The following is a 15,092-nucleotide window of genomic DNA, read 5'->3' as shown; positions in this document are numbered from 1 at the left end:
GGCCTGGTCTGTGGCCAGGCGACAACGGTACAGCCCGGCTGCATATGCCTGGATGTAAAAATATTTGGTCTTTTACACTCAATAGCTGCAATTGAACTTGCCATAGCTGACGTTTTTACAACAGCCGATAGCGTAGTCAGACATGCACGCACATCTCTTCCTCCCTCATATAGCTAACTGTATGTCACAGTACATCTGTTGTTCACCGAGTTGAAGCAGACTTCGTGGCGTCATGCCCGACTTTTTTTTTTCCAGTGGCGATTTTGTGCTAACTGAAATTTATAGACGTGCTATTCAAGACTGGGGCAGAAAAATTAACATAGCGCTAAATGAATCTGCGCAATTTGAAGATGTGGTAAGTGAGGGATTAGTGTATTTCTATGAACTACTCCATATAATTAAATTTTTACTCTGAATTTAGGTGAGATACTAGTTATTTTACAATTATGTTCATTTTTAAGGTTTATGGCAAATTCTACAACCTTGTGTATAATTTTTTTACCTGAATGCTGATTGGTCCAAACATTTAACTTTTTATTAATGTCTGAGTTCAATAATTTGTATGGATAAGATGAGAGTGAGTAACAAGTAAATTAAAAAAAATTAATAAATTATTATAAAAAATGATGAAGAACAATATATAAGTATATTATTTAACTTCACAAAATAAGAGATTGTCCTACTTGGAAGTTACTTTGAAGATCAAAGGATTATTGTATTATATATTTGGAACTTTGTAAACCTATTTTATGAACTTTCTGTTTGAAGAAAAGTGTGTGTGGAGCAGCCAGTTATAAAAAAATGCTCTGCAGTTTGAGACAGCAATGAAAACTATTAAGACTTTGAAGTTACAGTGAATACCCAGTGCTACCAATTGTATGAACTCTCAAGGTTAAATGACGGTAAATGCCAGAGACTTCAATAGAATCCCGCTTCGAGTATAAGACTGCAGCACGCCAAAGGGTTCATCCCAAACATTCTACATAAGTGTATCAGAATTGGACCATACTACTGCGAAAGAATGTATCATAAGTGGCCCATTTAATAGTGTGTTTGCAGTATATTTATGGTGTTAAATTTTTTGTTTGACATCATAGTACCCAGTTTTGCATTATTGGAATTTGAATATCTTATTTGTCTTTAATTAAATTTTTCATATTAAATTTGCCCTTTCAATTATTACTTTTGGATGGTAAATTGGTACAGTAGAACCCCGATTATCCGCGACTCGATCATTCGATTCGCGGATTATCCGCGATTTATGTCCATCAAGTCCAATTTTTTAGTTGCATATAACCAAAGATTCAAAATGTATGTAAATGTTAAAATACTTTGCAAAATGTATGTTGGTCAAAGTACTTTGACTCAGTTATGTTTATATACACAGAAAGTTTAAAAAAAAATACTAGTATATACATACGTATGTAAATAATATTTTTGTGTTCCATGTTACGTGAATAGATTATACACTGGTGCGCGATTCCACGTCCGCATGACCGGACTGTACACTCCCGCACACAGCACGGCGCCGTGCCACAGAGATTACCTGGCGCAAGGAGACAGTCCATTCCATTAGTGTACGTTGTTGAAGCGTGAAGGTGGTGATAATTTTATGTATTGTAACAGTGATCTGCATTCCGACGGATTATACCGTAGTGTTGTGCGGAAGTGTTGAGCGCAACATTTCATCATGTCATCAAATGAACAGAAAAGAAAGCGAGTGGTACTGTCCATCGACAGCAAAACAAAAATTATAGAATGATTTCAGAGTGGAGAAACGATTGCAAACTTGCGACTGAGTTCAATGTCGGTAACACAACAGTGCGCGACATCATAAAAAATCGCGAAAAAATCCTTCAGTTTGCTTCATAGGCTGACACTTCAAGTGGATTAAATAAACGCAAGACGATGAAATAATCCACATTTAGCAACTTGGACACTTGTTTGTTTGAATGGTTTCAACAGAAAAGGTCGGAGGGTGTACCATTAAGTGGCGTAATTTTATCACAGCAGACGTAAATTTTTTTAAAAAAACTAGGCTTGACAGAAGAACCATATTCCTGTTATATTACTTCTCCGTTATTTTATGAGCACCGACTGTACTGATGTGTGTGTGTTGCAACTAGTGCTTGGCACGCAAAATAAATTCAGCCTATCACTTGCTGACGCGGCACAGTGATACGACGGTGTTTGTTTATTTCAAAACTCAGCTCAGAGTGAACAGAGAATAGATATAACGACCCCTCACGGTTCCCGAGATTAGGGTCGTTATAGAGAGGTGGTCGTTATAAGATTTCCGACCCATCTGCAACACTAAGTCATAATAGGCCGTTTTTGCACTAATTCCACGTTCAGCAAGCTAAAAATAAAAAATCTTATCATTTAAAATTCATAAAAATAAAGGGGGATAAAAACACCGTGAATTATACGAGACAGAGACACCGTTTCAAAACCATCAAATCAAGTCTCAATGCACTGGTATGAAAAATCTTATCTCAAAAAGAATTTTGAAGGCAGTCGTTCTGTAAAACAATAACCAGCCCGATGGTGTTACTGACAACAGAGCAACGAGCGAAGTGTGGCAGCGCCGCTTACGAGTGATGAAAAGAATGCGTGACCTTGGCAGCTATCAGCTGTCTTGGGCCCTCGGACTGGCGGGCGGCTAGTCACACACCTCGGTGCAACAACGACTCGCGTGCCGTCTCCGCACACGAAAGACTTAAAAACCACTGCTGCCCAAGCACTAAGCAGTCCGCTTCTATGTCAAAAACGCACACGCACACAAATAATGTGTATATATGTAATCTCCGAATGTCCACAGATGGCTGTCTGTGGTCTAATGACCTTTGAGGCAAGCATGACTCTGCTAACCGCGATTTTCGATTATCCGACTCTCTCGTCCCCTTCATTAACACGGATAATCGGGGTTCTACTGTATTTTTACTATAAATCTAGAAATCACCCAGAGGATACACTGGTAAGATAGGAGTTCTTGGAACTGTTCTATTGGTACTAAGTCATAGTTTTGTTTCGATCATTCATCATTTAGATGTGGTTAATGTAACATTTTCATTATAAGTCACTTAATAGGTTTAAGAAACCGTAGATTCTGTCATTACCTTATAACATAATCACATGTCAAGGTTCCTATAATAAATCATGGTTAAGTTATTTAACAAAGGTTTCAAATATAATATTCAAAATTGGTATTGAATCTTAGATATCAAAAGATTTTTAATGTTCAATCTACATTCAGTGACTACCTAAAATACCATATTTATGTGTTGATTTGAAGGAATATATACAGAATGTCTACCAGATAGTAAATGAAATCCCCTGATTTTTCCAGGTTTTCCAGGTCTAAAACTGAACTTTTCCAGGTTTTCTGTAACACAATTACGACATTCCACGAAACTGAAAAAACTGCATAACAGTACATTGACGGGTTTCAAAGTATTTTAACTCACTTAAATTAGTAAAAAAAAATACCTTCTTCCAGACGTGGCCAAAGTGACTCAATGGCAAATAAAACACGCTGCTACAAATATTTCACACACTTACTTTTGCAAAAACATAAGTCAAAGGAAGCTCCCATCAATTTCGCAGTGACTCAACTTTTGCGTCTATTGCACTTGCTTCAGAATGAGACAAATCCAACACTCGAGCCTTCTTCAACTGCAATGCCTTGATCTCCTCTTCAACTCTTCTTTTTCTGCCTTCTTCTTGTCTGTAGCTTCCTTTTCTTTTTGTTTTTTTTGCAGGGCTTCCTTACGCCTACAACTAGCATTTCTTACATACTGTAACATGGACTTGGTGATATCAACATGCTCTACACCTTCAGAACGTTGAACAAAGTCGTACATCTGTCTTTGTGCGATCAGTATTTCTTCCTGCAAGTTTTCAGTCAGCAAATTAGAATTTACTGAAAATCCTCTTTCCAATAATGCATTTCCATGGGAAAGTACCAACATCATCCTCACAAACTTTAGGCCTGTTTTGGCAGCTACTGTATGTGCCTTAATAATGAGCATCCACAAGTGATCAAGGCGCCAGCATTCTCGAGAAAAAGACGAGAACAGTGCTTCAGAATCTTGCGAGGAACATACCAACTGATATGATCACTCAATGTTATCAGCTTCTTGTCCTTATAGCCACTTGTATTGAAGACAACATTCTAAACTGTAATTCATACACTGTTTCCTCACACCCTAATTTAAAGCCACAGACGGACATAAGCAGGAAATTCCCTTGGTAAGTTTGTACTTCAGGGGACTTTTGTCTTGAAGTTTTTTTACCATAACCTTTAGACAAGTCCTAACATCATTTTTCAGTAACAGGACAGACTTTACTGGTAATTTCTTTCTTGATGGCATGGCGTACTGCATAACCCAACTTGATATTGTTAGCAGTCAATAGATTTTCCTGGTTATCTACATCCAATCGAGATACATTGTGTTTCTCCCTAAAGCTCTTCAGTACTTACCTCTGGTTTCAAAAACTTTCCTGCCAAAGCTAATAAAATGTCTACCAGTGAATCATAGAGAAAAGGTGCCATGGGTGCTTCACTTTGGAACACTGTGAGAAACAATTCCAGCTCTGATTCCAAAGAGTAGAAGAATGTAAATTTTACTTTCAAGAGCACTTTTCACTACACTGAAAGACACAGATGAAATAGAAACTTCACTAACAAATTTCTTTAGGTGGGGTAACGTTTTCATGGCACGCTCAGCAACTGCAGTATTCCATCTGATTGCACAAAATTTCTTGGAAAAAAGCTCTGATCCAGATATTCTAATGTAATCTGCCCTCCTTGCAGGTAGGTACAAGCATAAACAAATAGTAACTGTGCCTCAAAAAACTAACAACGTCCAATTGTATAGCAGAAATTCCAGTTCTGAAAGCACCATGAACCGTATGAAGCCTACAGCTACCAATTTTGTAGCAACGATGGTGAATCTTCACCAAAAGTGTCTGTGATATGTATTTTCAAAGCTAACAAAAATGCCCAGTTTACGTTGAGGGCATCCATAGATACTTAAAATTAAATGCACCTGTCGGTATAATCCGAACGTGGGAAGCACATGCTGCAGTACGTACGTCAGCAGGATAACAGACCAGCTTGAACCAGTTTGTATCACGTGATTTAACACCACTTCCGAATCCGATGGTAAATAAAAGAAAATGGACGTGGGAACTGTTCGTTATTTTCCATTCAAAAATAAAAAAAATGGGGCGTGATTCACTTGATGCTACATCAATGCAAGCAGATCAATAAACAAAACACGTATTGCCAACTACAACCTACCTAACAAAAATTCCCTGATTTTTAAAAAAATTCCCTGTTTTTTCCCTGATTATTCCCTGATTACAATATTCCCTGATTTTTCCAGGTTTTCCAGGGTCAGTAGACACCCTGTATATAACTAAACACAGTTTCTTTTTTTTTTTTAGTCTAAATTCAGCATTTATTTGTTTTTTTCCTTAAACCTAATTAATTCATTACTTACACTAAAACAAAAATTTTATTCCTTGGTGCCCACAAAATAAATTCATGGATAAATTGTTTAAGAATTGATATAAAGCTTAGTGTTTTCTGAGTAAACCAATCCCTCACTTAGTACGTCTTCGATTGTGCCAATTCATTTAGCACAATGATAATTTTATTGCCCCAGTCTTGAAAAGTACATCTGTAAATTTCAGTTAGCATGAAATCTCCGCAGGCAAAAAAAAAAAGTCGGGCATGACGCCACGTACTTCTGTAAACAACAGATGTGCCGTGGCATACAGTTAGCCATACAAGGTGGGAAGAGATGCGCGCGCAGGTCTGACTACGCTATTGGCTGTTGTACGAACATCAGTTATAGGAAGTTAGGTTGTGGCTATGGAGTGTAAAGGACCAAATGTTTTTACATTCGTGTGTATGCCGCCGTGCCGTACCGCAACAACTGCACATTCATCTGCCGGTAACTGTACGTGCGTAATCAGCTAATCACATACAGTTGGAATCATAGTGGAATCATGGCTTCCAAGTGAGAGCATCATGCATCGTGTTCAAGTATTTGAGACAAAACTAGAAGTATTATGGCATACAAATTGTCATGAAGGCCTCACTTATGTTGGTCGCACTTTAGTTTTAAGCTAGTCAACTGTGCGCACAATCTTACGAAATAAGGAATCTTATCAAAAGTTTATATAAGTCTGATGCTGTTGGTTGTACTAGCAGGAATATATTTGACATTAATTACCCGAACAGAAATGAAGCAATGATTCACATGGAAGGTTGTTAAATGAATGTTGCAATGAATTTAAAATCACGGGCCTGACAGGATTGGTGTGAACCAAGCGGTATATACGAAAATGCATTTTAATTTTGAAAAATTAAAATGTAAATATCCGGACAGTAGTATCAGTTTCACTGTCACTAAAGGATTGTTTGGAAAGGTAAACGGCATGGGTTCAAAGTCACGCCCGGGCGGGCATGTCAGGCAGCCGACTGACGATAAAGTATATAACCATGTATCTCCCATTACACTGTGTCGTATTTGTCACACAAAGTTCGATGAGAGGCATATAAAGATATATGGTGTGACTTGTTTATCATTGAGTGTTATTCTATGCATTTAGATTACGTAAAGTATATTTTCCAACACATTTTTGGAACATATTAAATAAATTAGCCTTGCCATTTATGGAAACTAATGCTTCAGAATACGCAATTTAGAATAACACGAACATTACAAGACAAAAAAGTAGTTTTTATAAAAGAAAGTTTTGCCACAACGTGACAAATAAAAATGTGTTTCTTTAGAGAATTTAAGTCCCAATTGGAAAAAAATCTAAAAATTTAATGTATCTGTAGACCCAACCTGAGGATCGTGCAGGAAATGTGTGATGACGACAAGTGTCAGTAGCATGCGGTGAGCCCACAGATGCACATACCTTGTGGCGGTCGAGCTGGGCCTGCACAGCTTCCTTGCCCCCGGCCAGCAACTCAGAGGCCAGCTGCGCCTCTGCCTCATCCAGCCAGCGGCTGATCTCCAGCTGCCCGGCCTCTAGAGACTCCTGCTGGACCAGGATCTGGTGGAACAGGTGCAGCTGCATGGGTATGAGTGCCCGCACACGCACCAACGCCTCTGCAACACACCACACATACACATATTAGTCACAAGCTGCCTTTTACTGTTTAGCGTAACATTTCTGTCCATATTTGCACTGGAATCAAGCCACTGACCATCTACAAAATATAACAAACAGATTGCACTGTAAATAAAACCAAGAGTGAAGTCAGAATGAGTAAGAGAGAGGTCTTATCGTAAAATAGTAGAGTCCGCTAATCCTGACTAGATGGGAGACAGAACCCCATCCGAATCACCAAAAGTCCGGATTAAAAAGAATTTGCCCTTAAAAGCATGTAATACAAGTTTTAGATGGTTAAAACCATAAATGGTTTGTGAAAATAACAATATACAGTCATAATATGCTCTCGATTAAAACAGTAGGGAGTATCAACTGAAAACATGAGCAAATGAATCAAAATAAAATGAAAGAGACTTTCTAAAAACACCTATAGAGAGTGAGCCAGTTCCTGGAAAACAGGATGCTTGCACAGAGTTTCTTATCTAAATTTTTTCCACGTAGCCAACTGTGGGCGTCAAAAATTAGTAAAACGTACTTTTTTATTTTTAATCCCATCCAGATAAACCGGATGTTCAGAGGAGCGAGCGGTGTCCGCACTGGCGGGACTCTAGTGTATAGGTACCTACAATTATGTAAGTGACACAACTAACATTTCTGATGAGTGTGGTTTTTGCCCACAATCAGATAAATATACTTAATTACATCTTCCACACTTTAAAAGTACCAGATGAACACCAAAAAAATTTTATACAGCTATATTTCTGCATGTAACTTATAGAAATTAATTAAGTTTTGAGTGTTAGTTATGTCTTTTTGAAATTAAAGCAAATGATTTATTAATTAATTCTTAAAGGTTTTGTCCAAAAGTAATTTACAAATATTTCCTGCTACCATGGGAAAACAAATCCACGTCCTCCCCGATAGAGTGAGCTGTAGTACAATCCAGATAGTATGAAGATTTTAGAATCATCTTCTGATCTGATACTCATTACTGTCAACAATGGCACAACAGCACTTGGCAAGAACATACTTGGCGAGAATTCAAAAGTGTAAAATTAAAAACGGAGATGTGGAATATGTTATTGTACATGTGGAAAAGTGAGGGAATATTAGGATTATCAGTGTGACACTACTGGCTGTTAAATACTTGCGCTGCGCAAGTGTGGCAATGGTGGCAATCTGTACGAAGTATTGTGAAATGTAATAAACCTGTGTATATTGAACAACCCAGTTCCCTTTAGAGAATACACTGTAGTGCAACTGACAGGGTGCTCAACCCACTTATCACCAAAATAGGACATTCATGTATTTCTGATTTGTCAAATTCCTACACTCACAGAAAAATTTTTGATTTTTGAACTACATAGTTTATCTCACCAGTCTAGGACAAGTCTGAGTGATTTTCAAAAATGATCTAAACAATAATAATGCATATTTTAATTCACGCTGGATTAATTTTTGATTGAAATTTTCTCTTGACACACCAAAGTTACCTAAATTCAAAAGGCAAAGGGGCGGTAAAATATGTTTTACCTTTCTCCTTCTTCAGGGTGTTCATGTTTCGGTCGACTTCATCTCGCGAGAGATCCTGAATCATCACTTGGAACTTCTTACTGACAGCTTTGAACAAGTCTTCAATCCCTTCTACCTCATTTTGGAGTTTCTGGGGCAAACAAATGAAAAAACAATCTAATTTTAGCAACATATTTTTTAAAGTATAAAAAAATCATCTTCAATGTTGTTTCTTCACTCTATAATATGTATACTTTAAAAAAAAAAACTTTTTTTTTTAAGAGTAATGAACATATTGGTAATTGTTGTTTTAACACCAATACTAACGAGTTAAAGACTTTTAAAAATATTTTTTTTTCATTACTCTCATCTTAAGTAAAAATCTTCATGTAAAAATTTAATAACATTTACATTCAATAGGTGTCTGAAAACTTAAAATTTCATAATCTGTACCTGGATATAAGTTTCACATATAATTGATTGCAGCTTTGCATTAAATCAGTTAGAGAACAGTTAACGATAAAAAATCTCAACAAATCACAGAATCTTCATTATTAAAATATGTTTCTTCAAAAGGAAAACAGGGTTTCTTGGCAAATATTTTCCACACCATTTCCTGTAACTAAAGAATTAATAGGACTGAGATTTCAATTTTCTCATTAATATCATTTTATGCAATAAGTACCATTATAAATATTCCACTCTTCATCTGACTGCACTAATATATCTAAATAACTCTTTATTAATATAAAAATTACCTATATACAGTAGATTCCCAATTATCCGGGTGTGGATTATCAATTTGCGGGTTAACCGTGGCAAATTTCACTTTCATAAACTATAAACAATTTCTGAATTTTTTTATTTTTTTATTTCTGTGCACGCACAATGGCAATGACTCATATGTAACATTAAATTCAATGTATTTAATTAGTAATGCAATGAATTAATGATGTGAAGAAACATCAAACAATATTTTGCTCTTTCCTCAATAGCTATTCGCTTCCCTCATTGTATTATTTCCAATAATGCCAGGGTTTCAGTTAACATTATATTCCGCCATCCCGCATGTCAGGCGTGTCAGCAGTAACACTGGAGGGAGAAGCCAGAAGCATCCACGACTAGTTTACCTTGCATCTTCTACAATGCGCTAGTTCCAAATCATGGCAGAAATGCATCTAGTACATAACACTGTCAGGAATTAGGTTGACAGGTTAAATAATCTTTCCAATAATAGAAAACAATATGTTTATGTGTTTTTAAATCTTATTACAACTGAAATATATCTCTTATGTTTTTGAAAACATCATTACATATTTTGTAAGTCAGAAATATTGGTAGCGCCTACATAGGAATGATACGCCCAAGCCTTATTATGTAAACAATGCAGTACGTGAATCATTAAATTTAATTTTAGGTGGTTTAATCTCAAAATGTTATTTAATATTTATTTTAATGTATGGCTAAAGTATTTAGTCATACATATATTAGTACTGTATAGCAATTTTAACGGGAGTAATTTCTTGATTAAAATGGTAGTCAGCAAGCATACTTACCTGTTTCGAAAACAAATTATTTGGATTAAAATACTCTATTATTGAAAGAAAAAAAATTGACTATCGCTGTTTTGATTAGCGCTCTGTTTTACTGGAACAAATTAGGGCATTACTTAGAGGGGCGTCTGTTACAGTGTTTGTCTAAATAGTCGGAATGAAAAATATTTTAAGGTTTTTTTATATTTATTTATTATACTTTGCTTTAACAGTCATTACCCCAGATAATCGGGAATCTACTGTATTATGAAAACTAATTAAGGCAAGAACTGGTTTTTCAGTATTAAATTTGTGTAGGAGTCAGTATCATAAAGACAGTCTTAAATTTTTATTTGTCTGAACATTGGAAATTGACTCTATTATAGAATGAAAGACTCGCAATACGTCACTTATGTATAACACAGCCAACAAATGTTGGGGGAAAAATTAATACTGTATCTTAAATGTACAACACCACTGTTTTAACACCAAGTAACGATAGTTAGCACATACTTAATTTACAACTCTTTGCACTGTGTCCAGCAACACAAAGTAATAAATACATCCTGTATGTTAATATATTTTGACCATCTACTTGAAATTAGAATGGATACCTATTTTTTTTTTGTTTCTAAAGGATGCTATTATGATTTTACACCTAGTTTAAAGCTACTTTTGTTTTAATATGTAATGTGACATTTGAAAATGCTTAAGGATTGTAGTTTATGAAGTGTAGAGAATTGTTGCTAAACAGAAAATAGCAGAAGAAAAGGTAAAAATTATTTTTAGTTAACCTTTCTTTCAGATGTTTACACTTTCTTTCAGTAATTTTATCATTAATGTACAGTTTTTAAACATGTTCATTGAATGGTGTTAAAAAATGTATACTAGGTTATTTAAACAGTGCAAACATTACAAAAGTTAAAATTTTAGAAGCTATATCCACAGTACAATTTAGAGCAATAACAGTCTTTTCCCCTAATTTACACTTTTTTTCTGTTTTTCCATTGCAAAGTATAAATAATAAGTTTCACTTACATACAAAGAAGCTAGCTAGGATGACAATAAGCACTGAATGTAAAGGAAGCTGCACGCACACACCTGCAACTGTTCCCCGTAAGCTTTGATCTTCTCCGTGGAGCTTAGCTGGGACGAGGAGAGCACAGCTTCCGCGCTCCTGAGCCATGCCTGGAGCTTCTCGGTGCCGGCGCGATAGTCCTTCCTGTGCCGCAGGACGTCTCCGGCATGCATGTACTGCTTGATGCTCTGTCAAGGCAAGTTCACGCTCATTCCTTCAAATCACCAGGTTAAAAAAAATCTTAATGTCTGTACATGTGACCTGCGCATATAGCACAAATTATAAGGTTTCCAATGAACTCTATTAGCAATAGACTTATAATTTCCTCCTGTTACATATCAGGATAAATGCAAACATTGAAAAAAATCTCTAAACTTAACTGGGCCCTGAGGAATTCTCCCCCCTTCCCCCCAACACCCCTGCAAATGCCCCCCTCTCGAAAGCTCTGCCTACGTCACCTCTTGGCTTGGTACTGAAGGGGGCTGAATGTACAACACCTCTGGATGATACCAATACTAGTAATGAGTATGGCTGGGCTGGTCACATCCTTCAATACCTTCAATTATTGGTATTCTAAACAATTTACATTTGAAGAAAAAGTTTAACACAAAATATTTTTTTATTACAATTTCATAGCAAGAAAACATTGCAACAAAAAAATTATTAATTTCCTAAACTTGTAAATAAACTTTTTGGTTTGTATAAATAAAAACTTAATACTATAAAGTTTAGAATATCTCTTAAAAACTTAAATTTCAGTTCATTTATTATTTTATTCCTTACTGTTGAGATGAAAATTCAAATTCGAGTGATCATAGGTAATTTTTAAGAGCCTAATTCAAGATTGTGACTTGTGAATAATGGGATATAACTAGAGTTGTTACAATACAATAATTTCAATGCTCAATACTGTACTTGATCCTATTAACCTCAATACCCTCCAAAGTTTTAGTAAATCAAACATTATTGTTCATTATGCAATCAAAATTTTCTGAAGAATTTTGTATCCAAATAAATAAATTTAAATAAAATACTTAAACAATCCATATTTAGTTATGGATTATTTACACACATGATAGTATTTAAATTAAAAATAACACTGAACACAAATAATAGAGCGCTATTAGTTCCACAAAGTTAAAAATTTTTATTGAGAAAAACAAACTTCAAAACTGAACAGCTGTTCAGACTCGACAGTAGCTGTTGGAACGCTCTGACTTCCTTACTGGCTGGCTTAGGCAAGGAAACATGATTCTTTCAGTGTAACCTAAGTATTAGAAGTTTAGATCAAAACTCAAAACTAGTGATTCAATTAAGTATCTATCTGTATCAGGGTATCAAAGTGTCAAAATCCTACTTCTAAATTTGATCCAACACCAATAATAAGTTATAGTGCCTTTCACTATCACTAGGGGTCTACAAGTATTCAAAAAATATTTGGTACTCTTGAATAATTTGATATTCGATTCAACATTCCAAATTGAATTGTTCAGTACCAACACGTATAACACAAGCCTTTTATAAGTGGCAAATTATTTGTGATTATGATTAAAAATTAGAGATGGGACATATTCAAAACCTTGCGACGAGTTGAGTGAGTATCTAACGCTCGACTCAACTCAAAAGTAGAGTTAAATGTACTCGACAAGACGATAAGAATTTTACATGAACAAAGAGCATAAAATCATGAACTATTATTATGCAAACACTTCACAGCGTAGTTTCACTTATAAATTATTGAAGTTTACTTGAGATATGGTAAATTTTACAAAATTACACTTCTCAAAAAACATAAAACATTTATTCCACTATAACACTATAAAAAAACACATTTTGGAATGACCTGCAGTACAACATAAATTTATAACAAAGCAAACCAAACACAAAAAGAAAATATTGACTGCATTTTTTTCCCTACAGCAGCAAAAAATAAAAGTATTGCGGTTCGGTACAAACATAAAGTGTTGCACCGTGTATCTTATCTTCATTTTTGTCTATGACAATAGTTAATATTTCTTTTACATATAATTCAATATTTTTTTCAAAGAAATTTTTTAGGTGACGTTTGAAAATGCAAGTTTGAACATGCCCAAGTAGTGCTGTTTTTGAAGTCAGGGCATTTATTTCTAACCAGAAAATGGCAGAACAAAAGAGAACCAATACCTACAAAGTTAATCTTCTGTTTGTTTACATTTGTGTTTCTGTAAGGTTATAGTTTCTATGCTTGATTTTTGGCATGTCAATTTAATGGCATTAAAAAAAGTACCTGAAGAACTTTTAGTGGAAAATATATATAAAAATGCTTAAAGTGTAATTTTGTACTAATGTTGCTTAGTTATCGTGCAAATGAACTTTTTATTTTTAATCCAACTGGTTCCTAAAAATACTTGATAGCTGGAATGAAAATCTAAAGTGGAGTCTGTTGTGCATAAAACTTCAAAATTCATATTGTTTTTCTTACCTTCTGACATGTTTTCAAGTCCTCACCTAAAGCATTGTAATTCAAGTAGTTTACCAATTTAACTACTGGTTAGGTTAGGTACATTAAAACTAACATTTAATGTGAAAACAGCTGCTTGTGGTTGGGATATTTTTGTTGAATATTGTTAGGAACTAAGAATTTAAAAAAATGGCTTTTTTAACCTCAACTGTACTTCTATTTTATAGTATTTTTAGTGTAGCTAATCCAACCAAACAAACTATTTAAACAATTTTACTGTATTTTAATGCGAACCAGGTTGACAGTGGGCTGGATGCCATGCACGGCCACTGACGTCACGCGCTGTCAAGTGACGTAAGGCATGCCACGTGTTGTGTCATTTCTCATTCCGGCACTTTTAACTTCATTATTGATTAATATATTTTAATTTTTTGTTATTCCCTTTTATATGTTTTCATGGCAAAGTTTGTATTTAATTTTTATTTATTCCTAAATATTTTTATTAACTATATATATTGTTAAAGCTTTGTATTTTTCTAGAATTAGTAAAATAATATTTTAATTGTGTTTGTTTCTAGTATATCCAAATGTTTAAAAGAAAAATTTACAGTAATAGTTCTATGTCTATAATGTTTATTTTGATACCACCTACTTGTGGTAAACTCTACGTTTTCTGTCGCGCCAAATGAAAAGGACATAACTTGCCCTTTTGGAATTAATTTCTACCATCTTCTACACATTTTTGGTGTTGATGTAAAAAAATTAAATTATTGTGTAACATCTAAATCTTAACCGCCGTTTTGGGTGAGTAGAAGTTATGTCTATGGTAAAAGTGTATCCCATGATAATTATTTTAAGGATTGATGGTAATAGCGGTTCAGTCATGGACTGCTCCTGGCTTTGGTGTTCGCATGTCACTTCAGTAAAGGGCAGAGTGGAGCGGGGGCTGGAGCACTCACCGGGAACAGCTCGTCCCAGCGGGTGCACATGCGCATGAAGCGCTCCTTGAGCTCGCGAGCCACCTGGTCCTCACACGTGGCGATCAGGAAGCTGACCGTGTCTCCCAGCAGCTGGTGTTTGTCCTTCCACACGCTCACGTCCTGCAACAACACCGTTCACAACCTCGTCAACATGCACTTACTCCATTTTCATTTACTGACAAACAGTTGGACTATTTTACAAGATAATTAATGGATGAATGGACCAAAGGTACAGTTGCACTAGGCCCAAATTATTTAATTTAAAAAACAAACGCTGATTATGTAACTCATTATGTGTCTCATTTAGAAATGTTAGTTTTCTGGAAAAGTATTTCTGGGAAAACTGTCCACTAATTTACCGGAGCATTTTCTACAAAACAGAAAAAAATTTTAACTGATTATACTTTCAGAGT

The 15,092-nt window shown here is 35.2% G+C and overlaps 1 protein-coding gene across 4 annotated transcripts in view; it reads right to left on the bottom strand.

Moving 5' to 3' along the window:
• The window catches only part of LOC134531206 (muscle-specific protein 300 kDa), a 602,384-nt gene that overhangs the window by 434,760 nt on the left and 152,532 nt on the right, over positions 1-15,092 (bottom strand). For all 4 annotated transcript variants that reach the window (XM_063366862.1, XM_063366865.1, XM_063366863.1 and 1 more), the window contains exons 14-17: positions 14,659-14,799; positions 11,283-11,447; positions 8,671-8,800; positions 6,940-7,133 (exon numbers count right to left, since the gene is read on the bottom strand). In XM_063366862.1, coding sequence (XP_063222932.1) covers positions 6,940-7,133; positions 8,671-8,800; positions 11,283-11,447; positions 14,659-14,799 — 630 coding nt within the window. The remainder of the gene's footprint in view (positions 1-6,939; positions 7,134-8,670; positions 8,801-11,282; positions 11,448-14,658; positions 14,800-15,092) is intronic.

The sequence above is a fragment of the Bacillus rossius genome, chromosome 3 (genome assembly GCF_032445375.1).
Source record: "Bacillus rossius redtenbacheri isolate Brsri chromosome 3, Brsri_v3, whole genome shotgun sequence".
Lineage (NCBI taxonomy): Eukaryota > Metazoa > Arthropoda > Insecta > Phasmatodea > Bacillidae > Bacillus > Bacillus rossius.
The sequence above is the reverse complement of the archived record's forward strand: the minus strand, read 5'-3'. Positions and strand labels throughout refer to the sequence as shown.